This window comes from Scaptodrosophila lebanonensis, unplaced genomic scaffold, assembly GCF_003285725.1.
Source record: "Scaptodrosophila lebanonensis strain 11010-0011.00,11010-0021.00 unplaced genomic scaffold, SlebRS2 tig00001445-arrow-arrow-pilon, whole genome shotgun sequence".
In the NCBI taxonomy this organism is placed as follows: Eukaryota; Metazoa; Arthropoda; class Insecta; order Diptera; family Drosophilidae; genus Scaptodrosophila; species Scaptodrosophila lebanonensis.
In genome coordinates this window covers 78,897-94,686 of record NW_022060757.1, presented here as the reverse complement: position 1 = coordinate 94,686, position 15,790 = coordinate 78,897, and the positions used below count along the sequence as shown (strand labels likewise).

Genomic DNA, 15,790 nt, shown 5'->3' with positions numbered 1-15,790 from the left:
CCCTGTTTCATTTTGGAGTAAGAAGTCATCGGATGCAGAGTCTCGCAAGCATAGCTACATACAGGAGGCGAAGGCAATATATCTAGCAGTTAAGAAGTATCGCCATTATTTACTTGGCGTGTCGTTCAAGCTGGTTACGGACTGCGCTGCATTTAAACAGACCCTTAACAAAAACGATGTACCACGAGACGTTGCTCAATGGGTCGTATATTTGCAAGATTTTCAATTCAACGTAGAACACCGTGCAGGAGAGCGACTGAAGCATGTAGACTGTCTTAGCCGCTACCCACTGCAAGTCATGATGGTATCTTCGGAGTTAACAGCACGCATAAGGGCGTCGCAGCAGAAGGATCCTATGATCAAGGCGATCTATGATATTCTCTCCATCCGTCCCTATGAGAACTTCAAAATAAAAGGCAGTTTGTTATTTAAAGTAGCGAATGGAGTTGATGTACTGGTGGTGCCAAAACTGATGGAAAAGGAGATCATACTGAACGCGCATAACATTGGACATTTTGCTGCACAAAAGACAATGCATACAATCCAGCAGACTTACTGGATCCCTCACCTGGAGAACAAAGTTGCACATGTTATAAATAATTGCGTACAGTGCATTGTGCACAACAAAAAGGTTGGCAAGAAAGAAGGTTTCCTTCATGTTATAGAAAAAGTCGTACTCCCGTTACATCATCATCATCTTGGCCCAATGGACTCCACTGCGAAGCAGTACAAGTATATATTTGCCATGGTGGATGGGTTTACCAAATTCGTATGGTTATACCCGACCAAAACAACAACAAGCGAAGAAGTGGTTAAGAAGCTTAGCGAATGGGCCGCAGTATTCGGAAATCCAATCCGTACAATCACAGCGGACGCATTTAAGCAGTATGCTGATTCAAATACTATCGGCCACGTTTGGAGTACCACAGGAGTTCCCCGCGGAAACGGTCAGATAGAACGAGTAAACCGTTCCGAGCTGGCAATTATATCGAAGTTGTCCTCGGAGCAACCAGCCAAATGGTTCAAATACGTGCCGATAGTCCAAAAATCCATAAACTCCACAGTCCACGTTGCTACTAAAAGATCACCTTTTGAGATAATGTTTGGCGTAAAGATGCACAACTCTGCAGATAACCGAATTGTGGAAATGCTCGAAGAAGAAATGGTTGCTAATTTTGACAACGAAAGGCAATTATTACGACAAGCTGCGAAAAAATTATAAAAAACAGTACCATAAGAAGCGTAAAAGCGAATACGGATACCATATCGGCGATTTGGTGGCAATCCGTCGTACGCAATTTGTAGCAGGAAGGAAGTTGGCGAGCGAGTACCTTGGCCCATATGAGGTAACAAAAGTTAAAAGAAACGGGCGCTACGAGGTGCGAAAAGCAGCAAATGTTGAAGGACCAATAAGCACGGCCACAAGCTCTGATAACATGAAGCTTTGGAGGTATGCGGTGAACAACGAGGACCCATGGTCATCGGGGACCGATGACTAGTGCAGGATGGCCGAGTGTAAGATAGGCAGATGGGCAGTGGTGATATTGGCAAAGCGCACACAGGAGAATGGCATAGTAGAAGAGGAAGATCGACATCAGTAGTGAGTTGTCAGCCGTCGTCGGAAGGAGTCAGTTGTAAACGGTCGTTTCAAGCAGTCAGTCATCAACCGTCATATAAGCAGTCAGTAGTCAGCCGTCATAAGTAGTCGTGAGAAGTCGTAGTGCCGTTGTACAGCCGTACGCAGTTTTCTTGTATCCACCGTTGTTCGCAACAAATTTATGTAAGGTGAGAACAGATGAGGTTGCATGCCAAATTCTTTAATGTACAGAGGTGTAATGTACACACAATAAGACAAGTATAATGTACAACCATACACATTCTATGGGCTGACGTTGTTGGGGGAGAGGGTCGGTGCGGGATACCTTGACTGCGGCTAGAAAAACAGCCTGTGGGAGGGTTCTTGACCGTACACTCCATCAACACCCATAATACATAATTAATTTATAGAGATCCCTATGCCTGGGACATAGAAAAAAAGAGAGAGTTGGGGCGGCACTTGCAATAGGCTAACAGTCAAAAAAAGAAAAAAGAAAGATAATGAAAAGAATCAGAAAATGTATTAGGAAACAGCAATACCAGATGGTGTGGTTGATACGCTCTCTACCCACTCTACCAATGAGTTTTCCATTGTGTGTTATTTTATGAAAAATCCCAAGAAGAGGCTACTTCGCCTGCCTTATCCCTTTACATTAGGAAAAATATATTAAATTCAAAGTCATAGTTATTTTATTCAATATATAATGAAAAATACTAAATTCCAATTAAACTTCATTCTTTTCCATTTATAAAATTCAAGTAATCATAACGTAAACAAAAGAAAAACATAATCAAACTAAAATTAAAGGTTAAAATTCATCAATAGTACAAAAGAGTTGATAAACCAAAGTTATTCTGCATAAGCAAGAGTAATTCATAATTGCGATATAAGTTTGATTCCTCAAAACAATGAAATATGATATCAGAGTATTCCGGTTTAAAGAAAAAGCAATAATTCATGCATAAATATATCTAGTGATAAGCATAAGTGCATCGAGATCACAAAGATAAAAACATTAGTATCAGTCGCTAGTAAAACAGTTATACCGATCTGTATCATCATGTAACGTTGTTACTCTGCCGCGGGTATGCTCGCCGGCCAGAGTATGCTGAAATAAATTGGTAAATTAGGCACCCCAAAGTGCCGAGGTGTCCAACAAATAAAAAGAGGGCGGTATGCCAAAACTTCTCCACGTGTCTTTAATTAATCCAAAATAATAAAAATGCAGCTCGCGCTTCAGTGCGTGTTGGGCGAGACCAAAAGAAGAACTAAAAACTAGCTGAACTTAAAATTACTCGCCTTCGTGACTCCCTAATCCTTACAAAATACTTGTTCGCTTACAACTACTCGTAATGACGCGCGGCTGCTCGCTACGCAACGCGTCATTACACGTCCCCCCTTCCTGAGCGGAACACGATCCGGTTGAGGGGTGTGGCTGCCAACGCCACCATCGGGATCCTTCCTTCTTCGGCCATCCGCCGCAAGCCATGCGCCTCCGCCGGTGAAAACATTGCCCAAGCGAGGGGCTTTGTGGAGCCGCCGCACCTCTCCAGCACGACCATCGGCTGCTCGCTCGCTGTGCCATCGGGCTCTCTGCCCCACGCCACAAACACTGGCCAGGGGACCCGCGGCTGTCCACCCGCGACCCCCTATGCAGCCATTGCAGCTCCTGCAGGCATCTGGCGTACGCCAGGCGCGCCTCCACGTCTCGCATGGCCCTTCTCACCCGCTGCTGATCTTCGCGCCGCTCGCCTTGTCGCTGCTCCCGACGCCGCAGCCTCTCATCCCGCTGCTGCTCCTCCAGCCGTAGCCTCTCCTCTCGCCGCTGCTCCTCCAGCCGCGCCTGTTGCGCCCGTTGGCGTCGCTCTCGCTGCTGCTCCTCCAGCCGCGCCTGTTGTACCCGTTGGCGTCGCTCTCGCGCTCGACGGCCCCCGCGGTGCCCACGGCGGCGACGTCGGTTGCCTGCCGGCGTCGGTGATCTTGCTCGGGCGGGTGCCCGGAACTGGAAGTTCCGGAGGTCCCGATCGAATGCCATTTGTTTCTGGAGCCTGCGCCACTCTTCCAGGTCCCCGTAGCCCCTGTCCGCGTCCATGTTTCGTCGGGCCGAAGATTGCAGGGCCGATCTTAAATGCTTCCGATGTAATAAAAGCGGCCACATGTCAAAAGAATGTAAAGCAGAGAGAAGTGTCAACATGGTCTATCAGGCAAAACGCTTAAAGAAGCTTATGGTCAACAACATTGAGGTGCAAGGGCTGGTCGATACGGGCGCTGACGTCACAATATATTTTTCTACTCTACGTGGCTTGGGAAGCAATTCAACGCGACCTCTTGGATTTGTTATTGCCGAAGTTTTGATCGACGACATGAAAGTAGCCCATAAGTTTTTCGTTATGGCTGACAGGGCCATAGAATGCGATGCACTTCTGGGATACGATTTCGTGAGCAAGTTTGGATTTACATTAACGGAAGCTGGCTACAAGTTTTCTCCCCTTGGGGAGGAAACTGACGAACCAAATCAGATAAGTATATTTAACGTAATCGAAACAAACACTGATCCACATGTACCTTCGCAGTTTAAAGATGCGGTGCAGACAATGATCAAGAGCTATAAACCAGCCGAATACAATATGACTGCTGCAGAAACTGATGTCATGCTGAAAATCGTTCCAGATGAAAACATCATGCCGTTTCAACACTCCCCAAGTCGTATTGCATTTGCTGAAGCTGAAGCAGTAAAAAAACAAATCGATGAGTGGCTCAAGGCAGAAATCATACGACCTTCTTCTTCAAATTTTGCAAGCCGTATCGTCGTTGTGAAGAAAAAGGATGGAAGCAACAGAGTTTGTGTCGATTTTCGCAAGCTTAATCAAATGGTTCTGAAGGACTGTTTTCTGGTTCCCATCATTGATGACGTTTTGGAAAAGCTGCAGAAGGCGCGGTACTTCACTTCAATGGATTTACAGAACGGTTTTTTCCACGTCTTGGTCGAGGAAAACAGCAAGAAGTATACTCCATTTGTTACTAAGGATGGTCTCTATGAATTCAACAGAGCACCTTTTGGCTTTTGTAATTCACCGGCTGTTTTCATACGATTTGTAAACCACGTGTTCCAAGGTTTACTAAGCGAAGATGTGATGGATTTATATATGGACGACATAATAATACACGCAGAGTCGCCGGAAGAGTGTCTCAGCAAGATGAAAAGAGTATTTGACACTGCAGCTGCAAACGCCTTACAAATAAATTGGAGAAAATGCCGTTTTCTGCAAACATCGATTAATTTCCTGGGACACACAGTTGAAGAGGGACGAATTAAGCCGGGCAAGGAGAAGACAGATGCCGTCAGCAAGTTTCCAGTGCCGAAAAATATCAGAGGAGTATAATCATTTCTTGGTCTGACAGGATTTTTTCGCAGATTCATACGGAAGTACTCTCAGATAGCAAAACCGCTCACAGATTTGTTGCGAAAAAGTGTACATTTCAAAATGGGACCTGACGAGTTGCTAGCTTTTCGTAACTTAAAAGAGGCCCTCATAGAAGAACCAATACTGCGACTGTACAACAGAGAGGCAAAAACGGAATTGCATACCGATGCATCGAAGGACGGCTTTGCAGCGGCTTTAATGCAATGGTTTGATGGTCAATTGCACCCTGTTTCATTCTGGAGTAAGAAGTCATCGGATGCAGAGTCTCGCAAGCATAGCTACATACAGGAGGCGAAGGCAATATATCTAGCAGTTAAGAAGTATCGCCATTATTTACTTGGCGTGTCGTTCAAGCTGGTTACGGACTGCGCCGCATTTAAACAGACCCTTAACAAAAACGATGTACCACGAGACGTTGCTCAATGGGTCGTATATTTGCAAGATTTTCAATTCAACGTAGAACACCGTGCAGGAGAGCGACTGAAGCATGTAGACTGTCTTAGCCGCTACCGACTGCAAGTCATGATGGTATCTTCGGAGTTAACAGCACGCATAAGGGCGTCGCAGCAGAAGGATCCTATGGTCAAGGCGATCTATGATATTCTCTCCATCCGTCCCTATGAGAACTTCAAAATAAAAGGCAGTTTGTTATTTAAAGTAGCGAATGGAGTTGATGTACTGGTGGTGCCAAAACTGATGGAAAAGGAGATCACCTGGAGATCACCTGGAGAACAAAGTTGCACATGTTATAAATAATTGTGTACAGTGCATTGTGCACAACAAAAAGGTTGGCAAGAAAGAAGGTTTCCTTCATGTTATAGAAAAAGGCGTACTCCCGTTACACACGCTGCACGTGGATCATCTTGGCCCAATGGACTCCACTGCGAAGCAGTTCAAGTATATATTTGCCATGGTGGATGGGTTTACCAAATTCGTATGGTTATACCCGACCAAAACAACAACAAGCGAAGAAGTGGTTAAGAAGCTTAGCGAATGGGCCGCAGTATTCGGAAATCCAATCCGTATTATCAGTGATCGGGGCACAGCATTCACAGCGGACGCATTTAAGCAGTATGCTGATTCAAATACTATCGGCCACGTTTGGAGTACCACAGGAGTTCCCCGCGGAAACGGTCAGATAGAACGAGTAAACCGTTCCGTGCTGGCGATTATATCGAAGTTGTCCTCGGAGCAACCAGCCAAATGGTTCAAATACGTGCCGATAGTCCAAAAATCCATAAACTCCACAGTCCACGTTGCTACTAAAAGATCACCTTTTGAGATAAAGTTTGGCGTAAAGATGCACAACTCTGCAGATAACCGAATTGTGGAAATGCTCGAAGAAGAAATGGTTGCTAATTTTGACAACGAAAGGCAATTATTACGACAAGCTGCGAAAAAATTATAAAAAACAGTACCATAAGAAGCGTAAAAGCGAATACGGATACCATATCGGCGATTTGGTGGCAATCCGTCGTACGCAATTTGTAGCAGGAAGGAAGTTGGCGAGCGAGTACCTTGGCCCATATGAGGTAACAAAAGTTAAAAGAAACGGGCGCTACGAGGTGCGAAAAGCAGCAAATGTTGAAGGACCAATAAGCACGGCCACAAGCTCTGATAACATGAAGCTTTGGAGGTATGCGGTGAACAACGAGGACCCATGGTCATCGGGGACCGATGACTAGTGCAGGATGGCCGAGTGTAAGATAGGCAGATGGGCAGTGGTGATATTGGCAAAGCGCACACAGGAGAATGGCATAGTAGAAGAGGAAGATCGACATCAGTAGTGAGTTGTCAGCCGTCGTCGGAAGGAGTCAGTTGTAAACGGTCGTTTCAAGCAGTCAGTCATCAACCGTCATATAAGCAGTCAGTAGTCAGCCGTCATAAGTAGTCGTGAGAAGTCGTAGTGCCGTTGTACAGCCGTACGCAGTTTTCTTGTATCCACCGTTGTTCGCAACAAATTTATGTAAGGTGAGTGTATAATCATAAGCTTTTTTATGATTCCAAATATGCGAAATTATGTTGGCGAAATAATTGCAAAATAAGCGAAAACGAAATTGTTCAATTTAAAAGAGGTGCACAAATGTTTATTGTGCATAGGTAGCGATCGCCGAGATTTACAAAGTTTATGTTGGTAGACGGAAAGCTAAGCTTCTCCGTACCAGATGCGATAACGAAAAACGAACTTGACTTGCAGAGTTAGCGACAATAACTAGTACATATGTGGCGGCTGCGCAGCAGCCTATGTAAATTTATGGCAAGCAACAAAAGGAAACGTTAAGTGCTCGGCTTGCTATGCAAAGCAAGTGACAAGAAAACGAGCACTTTGCATTGAGTTATTTACGTTACTTATTAACTATGATGTGCTGCTGGTTTTGGCTGTTTTTGGCCGGATGACCAAACATACTCCCCCTGTTGAAGAACCAGGGTCTTCAACAACATCTTGTTTCGGCAGCGGGCATAATTTGCGAACGGCTCGCCGATTGGTTCCAGTGGAAGTCCTCAATTCTGCAACTCTCGACACGCCATCTGCGCCGCTGATGAGGCTGACCACCCTTGCTAATGGCCATTTGAGGGGCGGCAAATTCTCGTCCTTGACCAGAACGACATCATCAATGGAGACTCCAGGCTGCGACACTCGCCATTTTGAGCGCTGTTGAAGAAGCGTCAAGTATTCTTCACGCCAGCGAGCCCAAAATATCTGCTGGTAGTACGTCACGCGCTGCCATCGATCCAGCCGATTCAAATTGAGCTTCGTCAGATCAGGCTCAACGTACGTTGACAGCGGAGCAGCACCAAGAAAATGAGCTGGAGTCAAGACATCGAGATCTGCTGGATGTTCTGAAAGGGATAACAATGGGCGAGAATTAATAATTGCCCCGATATGGCATACAAGCGTGCGCAGTTCATCAAATTCGAGCAGCGATAGTCCGACGGATCTGTAGAAATGATGCTTGGCAGTCTTTACAGCCGCTTCCCATAGACCACCAAAGTGAGGCGAGCGCGGCGGAATGAAACGCCAATCAATACAGTCAGCAAGGCAAAATTCTTGCACAGCCTGCAGGTGCTCGCTGGATTCAAAAAGACGCTTTAGCTCAGCCATCTCGCCAACGAAATTTGTAGCGTTGTCAGACCAGATCCTCGTAGGTCGACAGCGCGTCAAAATAAAGCGTTTAAGTGCATTTAAGAATGCTCCAGTGGTTAAATCCTTCACCAACTCCAAATGCACAGCTTTGGTGGCGAAGCAAATGAAAATGCAAATATAGCATTTTATTGGTGCCTTATTGCGGACCTCGCTTTTGTAGAAAAACGGCCCACAAAAATCCACACCAGTGACCATAAAGGTATGTGAAGCATCAACTCGATCCTTTGGCAGGTCAGCCACAAGACGAGGCTTGGCTCGAAAACAAATGGTGCATTTGCTGACTACGCTGCACACTGTTTTCCGACCGCCAATTGGCCAATACTGCAACCGAATTGAGGCCAGCAATGCACGAGGTCCAGAATGCAGATTACGGACATGGTAGTGCATAATGACTGAACGCGTGACTGGATGACGCCTTGGAAGTATAATTGGATGCTGGGCTTCAAAGTCGAGCGCAGAGTTACTTAGACGGCCACCAACGCGCATCAATCCAGAGCTGTCGAGAAACGGAGATAAAGAAAGACAGGAGCTAGACGATTTCAAAGTGTGTCCGGCCTGCAAGGTCTTGTATTCGTCCCGAAGCGTAGACATTTGAATTGAGCGCATCAACAGCAGTGTACCATGACGGATGCAGTCCACCGATAGCGCAGGAATTCGTACACGGTGCAGGAACTTGTATACATATGCAAACACGCGCTGCAGCTTTCCAAATGTGTTAACATATTTGCATTGCTGTGCAATGTCTTCGCACAGTGTGGTGCTTACAAACACTTTAGAGCGCTGCTCAGGAAGCGACGAGACGGAATTGCAAGACTCTGGCCAAGAAGATTTATCTTTCATCAGAAATGCGGGACCATGTAGCCACAAGTTGGACTGGACTAATTCGCTGGGCAAAGCTCCACGTGAAAGTATGTCCGCAGGATTCAAATCGGTTGGAATATATCGCCATTCCATTCCAGAGGTCAACTCTTGAATAGTTGCGTTGCGATTGGAAACGAAAATTTGAAACCTGGATGGCTCGCTGCGAATCCAAGATAGCGCTACTGCAGAATCAGACCAACAATAAAACTTGCAGTCGAATAACTCCATACGAGATATTTCGTTTATGACTTGTGCCAGCAAAACGGCTCCGCACAACTCTAGTCGGGGCACGGTCAACGATTTGAGTGGCGCCACACGAGATCTGGAACACAGCACCTCCGCACGAGATTGGCCTTGCGTGGTCGAAATGATGTAGACGCAAGCTCCATAGGCATCTATGCTGGCATCACTAAAACCATGCACTTCAATGGAAACACCAGGAGAAAGTGCAAGCCTTGGAAATTTCAGCTGCTTTGTGCGCTCAAAATCTGCAATAAGATTATGCCAAGATCTTGTCAATGATGCTGAAAGGCTTTCATCCCAATCAAGCTTTTCTCTCCAAAGCGCCTGCAGGAATATCTTAGCCTTTGCGATTACTGGTCCAATAAGGCCAAGCGGATCATAAAATCTGGCAATAGTTGACAAAACAGTGCACTTGCAAATTCGACCAGATGTCAATGTTGGCAGAAACGTGAAAATGAATAAATCTGTTGCAGGATCCCACGACAGTCCTAGAGTTTTTGTGATGTTACTGCCATCATCAAACTTAACTAGAGTTTCTTTGTCTTCTTCCGGAACTTGTTTGAGCACATCAGGATTGCTGGAGCACCACTTCCTTAGCTTGAAATTAGCCTTGGCAAGTAGCCCTGTGGTTTGTCTCATAATTTCTATGACTTCGTTTATAGAATCACCACCAGTGATTAAATCATCAACATAAAAATCGCGACGCAAGATATCGGAGCCAATAGGAAATAGCTCATGCTCATCTTCAGCCAGCTGATGCATAGTGCGAACGGAGAGAAAAGAGGCAGGCTTTGTACCGTAAGTGACGGTATCAAGACGGAAAACTTCAATAGGCTTTTGAGGCGAGTCACGCCATAGAATGCATTGAAAATAGCTATCCGGATTTGATACTCGCACGCAGCGGTACATCTTGCAGATTTCTCCTGTTAAAGCGATAGGAAACGTGCGAAATCGAACAAGCGTGTTTGCGAGCTTTGACTGAATGAAAGGACCAGCCATTAGGATGTCATTTAAAGAATGACCAGAGGACGTGGATGCAGAACCGTCAAACACGACTCTCAACTTTGTCGTTGTGCTGTCCTCCTTCAGAACGCAATGGTGCGGAAGGAAATACTTGCACAAATTTAGCGAAACTGGCGATACAAGCGACATATGACCCAACTCTAAATACTCCTTAATGAATGCAGAGTACTGTGCTTTGAGAAGTGGCTTGCGTTCTAACTTTCGCTCCAAGTTTATGAACCGAAGATAGGCTTGCGTATAGGAATCGCCAAGCAGATCTGTGCTGAGCTTTACAGGCAATCGGACGGAATACTCGCCAGTACGCAGGCGCCTGTAATTAGCCTTGAAATGCTCCTCGCAGTCGAACTCTTCTTTGGTGAGTTTTACAGCCAGATCGACACCACTTCCGAGTTCCCAAAAAGAGCGAACCATCTGCTCGATTCGTGTATTGCAATCCTGTGTAGACGGAGACTTGGATGCAACCAAAGCAGATTTCTGACGCTGCGAGCCACCTCCAGTAACTATCCAGCCCAAACGAGTCTTTTGCAGAAGTGGCAGGCCATCAGCCAGTTTAATCTGACCTACGCACAACAACTCGTAGAATAAATTGGCACCGATAAGAATATCAATTTGCTGTGGCTTGAAGAACGCCGGATCAGCTAAGCGGACATTGCTTGGTATATCCCAATGAGATATGTCAACCGTGAAATTTGGTTGGTTCTCAGTAATGGAAGGAGCGACCAAAGCAGTAATATTTGCGGAATAGTCAGTGACCAATGATTGCAAGCATAAGTGCACAGTGCAACCATCAGACTTGAAACTGTCGTCACCAAGACCAGACACAGAGGCCGACGACTTGGTCTTTCGAAGTTGGAGCCGGGGAGCGAATCGCGAAGTTATAATGTGCAACTGTGATCCGGAATCGAGCAGTGTCATGCACCAAATTAAAGGAGGCCTGAATACTTTGCAGCATTTCCACACGTTTTCGCAGCTCACTTTCTGAAATATTGTCAATTTCACAATCATTTGTTTTATTTTGAATAGAAAGCGCCCACGCATATAATGATTGCGCCTTGCGCTTATAAAACTCAACACTATTGCTCGTAGCCTGCACTGCATTGCCCACAGCTGCTGACGTCGAATCTGTTGGCGCAAGCGTCGCTGCATCAGCTACGTCAGCAGCAGCTGATGCGACAGCTTGGAAGGCGCGCATTTGACCGTCGCTCTCAGACATTATGAACGCGAGAGAGAACCGAAAATAGCAGAGATAAATGACGCGCGCGAATAACTGTTTTATCTGCTGATGTTCGTTGCCCTCAAAAACGTCGCTTCACACGGCTGCTTATTGGCGGTACAGTAGGCACTATGAACTTATACTTTTGCACTTATGTACTTGAATATTTTTTGTGTACAATGAACTCAATTATGTACGCCTTTGTTTTTTAACGCGATTAAGCAAGGTTTTGTGGAATTATTAATCACGTCGGGGTCACCAAAATGTATAATCATAAGCTTTTTTATGATTCGAAATATGCGAAATTATGTTGGCGAAATAATTGCAAAATAAGCGAAAACGAAATTGTTCAATTTAAAAGAGGTGCACAAATGTTTATTTTGCATAGGTAGCGATCGCCGAGATTTACAAAGTTTATGCTGGTAGACGGAAAGCTAAGCTTCTCCGTACCAGATGCGATAACGAAAAACGAACTTGACTTGCAGAGTTAGCGACAATAACTAGTACATATGTGGCGGCTGCGCAGCAGCCTATGCAAATTTATGGCAAGCAACAAAAGGAAACGTTAAGTGCTCGGCTTGCTATGCAAAGCAAGTGACAAGAAAACGAGCACTTTGCATTGAGTTATTTACGTTACTTATTAACTATGATGTGCTGCTGGTTTTGGCTGTTTTTGGCCGGATGACCAAACAGTGAGAACAGATGAGGTTGCATGCCAAATTCTTTAATGTACAGAGGTGTAATGTACACACAATAAGACAAGTATAATGTACAACCATACACATTCTATGGGCTGACGTTGTTGGGGGAGAGGGTCGGTGCGGGATACCTTGACTGCGGCTAGAAAAACAGCCTGTGGGAGGGTTCTTGACCGTACACTCCATCAACACCCATAATACATAATTAATTTATAGAGATCCCTATGCCTGGAACATAGAAAAAAAGAGAGAGTTGGGGCGGCACTTGCAATAGGCTAACAGTCAAAAAAAGAAAAAAGAAAGATAATGAAAAGAATCGGAAAATGTATTAGGAAACAGCAATACCAGATGGTGTGGTTGATACGCTCTCAACCCACTCTACCAATGATTTTTCCATTGTGCGTTATTTTATGAAAAATCCCAAGAAGAGGCTACTTCGCCTGCCTTATCCCTTTACATTAGGAAAAATATATTAAATTCAAAGTCATAGTTATTTTATTCAATATATAATGAAAAATACTAAATTCCAATTAAATTTCATTCTTTTCCATTTATAAAATTCAAGTAATCATAACGTAAACAAAAGAAAAACATAATCAAACTAAAATTAAAGGTTAAAATTCATCAATAGTACAAAAGAGTTGATAAACCAAAGTTATTCTGCATAAGCAAGAGTAATTCATAATTGCGATATAAGTTTGATTCCTCAAAACAATGAAATATGATATCAGAGTATTCCGGTTTAAAGAAAAAGCAATAATTCATGCATAAATATATCTAGTGATAAGCATAAGTGCATCGAGAGCACAAAGATAAAAACATTAGTATCAGTCGCTAGTAAAACAGTTATACCGATCTGTATCATCATGTAACGTTGTTACTCTGCCGCGGGTATGCTCGCCGGCCAGAGTATGCTGAAATAAATTGGTAAATTAGGCACCCCAAAGTGCCGAGGTGTCCAACAAATAAAAAGAGGGCGGTATGCCAAAACTTCTCCACGTGTCTTTAATTAATCCAAAATAACAAAAATGCAGCTCGCGCTTCAGTGCGTGTTGGGCGAGACCAAAAGAAGAACTAAAAACTAGCTGAACTTAAAATTACTCGCCTTCGTGACTCCCTAATCCTTACAAAATACTTGTTCGCTTACAACTACTCGTAATGACGCGCGGCTGCTCGCTACGCAACGCGTCATTACACGTCCCCCCTTCCTGAGCGGAACACGATCCGGTTGAGGGGGGTGGCTGCCAACGCCACCATCGGGATCCTTCCTTCTTCGGCCATCCGCCGCAAGCCATGCGCCTCCGCCGGTGAAAACATTGCCCAAGCGAGGGGCTTTGTGGAGCCGCCGCACCTCTCCAGCACGACCATCGGCTGCTCGCTCGCTGTGCCATCGGGCTCTCTGCCCCACGCCACAAACACTGGCCAGGGGACCCGCGGCTGTCCACCCGCGACCCCCTATGCAGCCATTGCAGCTCCTGCAGGCATCTGGCGTACGCCAGGCGCGCCTCCACGTCTCGCATGGCCCTTCTCACCCGCTGCTGATCTTCGCGCCGCTCGCCTTGTCGCTGCTCCCGACGCCGCAGCCTCTCATCCCGCTGCTGCTCCTCCAGCCGTAGCCTCTCCTCTCGCTGCTGCTCCTCCAGCCGCGCCTGTTGCGCCCGTTGGCGTCGCTCTCGCGCTCGACGGCCCCCGCGGTGCCCACGGCGGCGACGTCGGTTGCCTGCCGGCGTCGGTGATCTTGCTCGGGCGGGCGCCCGGAACTGGAAGTTCCGGGGGTCCCGATCGAATGCCATTTGTTTCTGGAGCCTGCGCCACTCTTCCAGGTCCCCGTAGCCCCTGTCCGCGTCCATGTTTCGTCGGGCCGAAGATTGCAGGGCCGATCTTAAATGCTTCCGATGTAATAAAAGCGGCCACATGTCAAAAGAATGTAAAGCAGAGAGAAATGTCAACATGGTCTATCAGGCAAAACGCTTAAAGAAGCTTATGGTCAACAACATTGAGGTGCAAGGGCTGGTCGATACGGGCGCTGACGTCACAATATATTTTTCTACTCTACGTGGCTTGGGAAGCAATTCAACGCGACCCTCTTGGATTTGTTATTGCCGAAGTTTTGATCGACGACATGAAAGTAGCCCATAAGTTTTTCGTTGTGGCTGACAGGGCCATAGAATGCGATGCACTTCTGGGATACGATTTCGTGAGCAAGTTTGGATTTACATTAACGGAAGCTGGCTACAAGTTTTCTCCCCTTGGGGAGGAAACTGACGAACCAAATCAGATAAGTATATTTAACGTAATCGAAACAAACACTGATCCACATGTACCTTCGCAGTTTAAAGATGCGGTGCAGACAATGATCGAGAGCTATAAACCAGCCGAATACAATATGACTGCTGCAGAAACTGATGTCATGCTGAAAATCGTTCCAGATGAAAACATCATGCCGTTTCAACACTCCCCAAGTCGTATTGCATTTGCTGAAGCTGAAGCAGTAAAAAAACAAATCGATGAGTGGCTCAAGGCAGAAATCATACGACCTTCTTCTTCAAATTTTGCAAGCCGTATCGTCGTTGTGAAGAAAAAGGATGAAAGCAACAGAGCTTGTGTCGATTTTCGCAAGCTTAATCAAATGGTTCTGAAGGACTGTTTTCTGGTTCCCATCATTGATGACGTTTTGGAAAAGCTGCAGAAGGCGCGGTACTTCACTTCAATGGATTTACAGAACGGTTTTTTCCACGTCTTGGTCGAGGAAAACAGCAAGAAGTATACTGCATTTGTTACTAAGGATGGTCTCTATGAATTCAACAGAGCACCTTTTGGCTTTTGTAATTCACCGGCTGTTTTCATACGATTTGTAAAACACGTGTTCCAAGGTTTACTAAGCGAAGATGTGATGGATTTATATATGGACGACATAATAATACACGCAGAGTCGCCGGAAGAGTGTCTCAGCAAGATGAAAAGAGTATTTGACACTGCAGCTGAAAACGCCTTACAAATAAATTGGAGAAAATGCCGTTTTCTGCAAACATCGATTAATTTCCTGGGACACACAGTTGAAGAGGGACGAATTAAGCCGGGCAAGGAGAAGACAGATGCCGTCAGCAAGTTTCCAGTGCCGAAAAATATCAGAGGAGTATAATCATTTCTTGGTCTGACAGGATTTTTTCGCAGATTCATACGGAAGTACTCTCAGATAGCAAAACCGCTCACAGATTTGTTGCGAAAAAGTGTACATTTCAAAATGGGACCTGACGAGTTGCTAGCTTTTCGTAACTTAAAAGAGGCCCTCATAGAAGAACCAATACTGCGACTGTACAACAGAGAGGCAAAAACGGAATTGCATACCGATGCATCGAAGGACGGCTTTGCAGCGGCTTTAATGCAATGGTTTGATGGTCAATTGCACCCTGTTTCATTCTGGAGTAAGAAGTCATCGGATGCAGAGTCTCGCAAGCATAGCTACATACAGGAGGCGAAGGCAATATATCTAGCAGTTAAGAAGTATCGCCATTATTTACTTGGCGTGTCGTTCAAGCTGGTTACGGACTGCGCTGCATTTAAACAGACCCTTAACAAAAACGA

General features: G+C 45.5%; 1 protein-coding gene across 1 annotated transcript in view; it reads right to left on the bottom strand.

Moving 5' to 3' along the window:
- LOC115633561 (trichohyalin-like) overlaps positions 1-14,055 on the bottom strand; it is a 158,848-nt gene extending 144,793 nt beyond the window's left edge. The window contains exons 1-2 of the mRNA XM_030531017.1: positions 13,738-14,055; positions 3,324-3,728 (exon numbers count right to left, since the gene is read on the bottom strand). Coding sequence (XP_030386877.1) covers positions 3,324-3,728; positions 13,738-14,055 — 723 coding nt within the window. The remainder of the gene's footprint in view (positions 1-3,323; positions 3,729-13,737) is intronic.
- Positions 14,056-15,790: the final 1,735 nt, after the last annotated feature.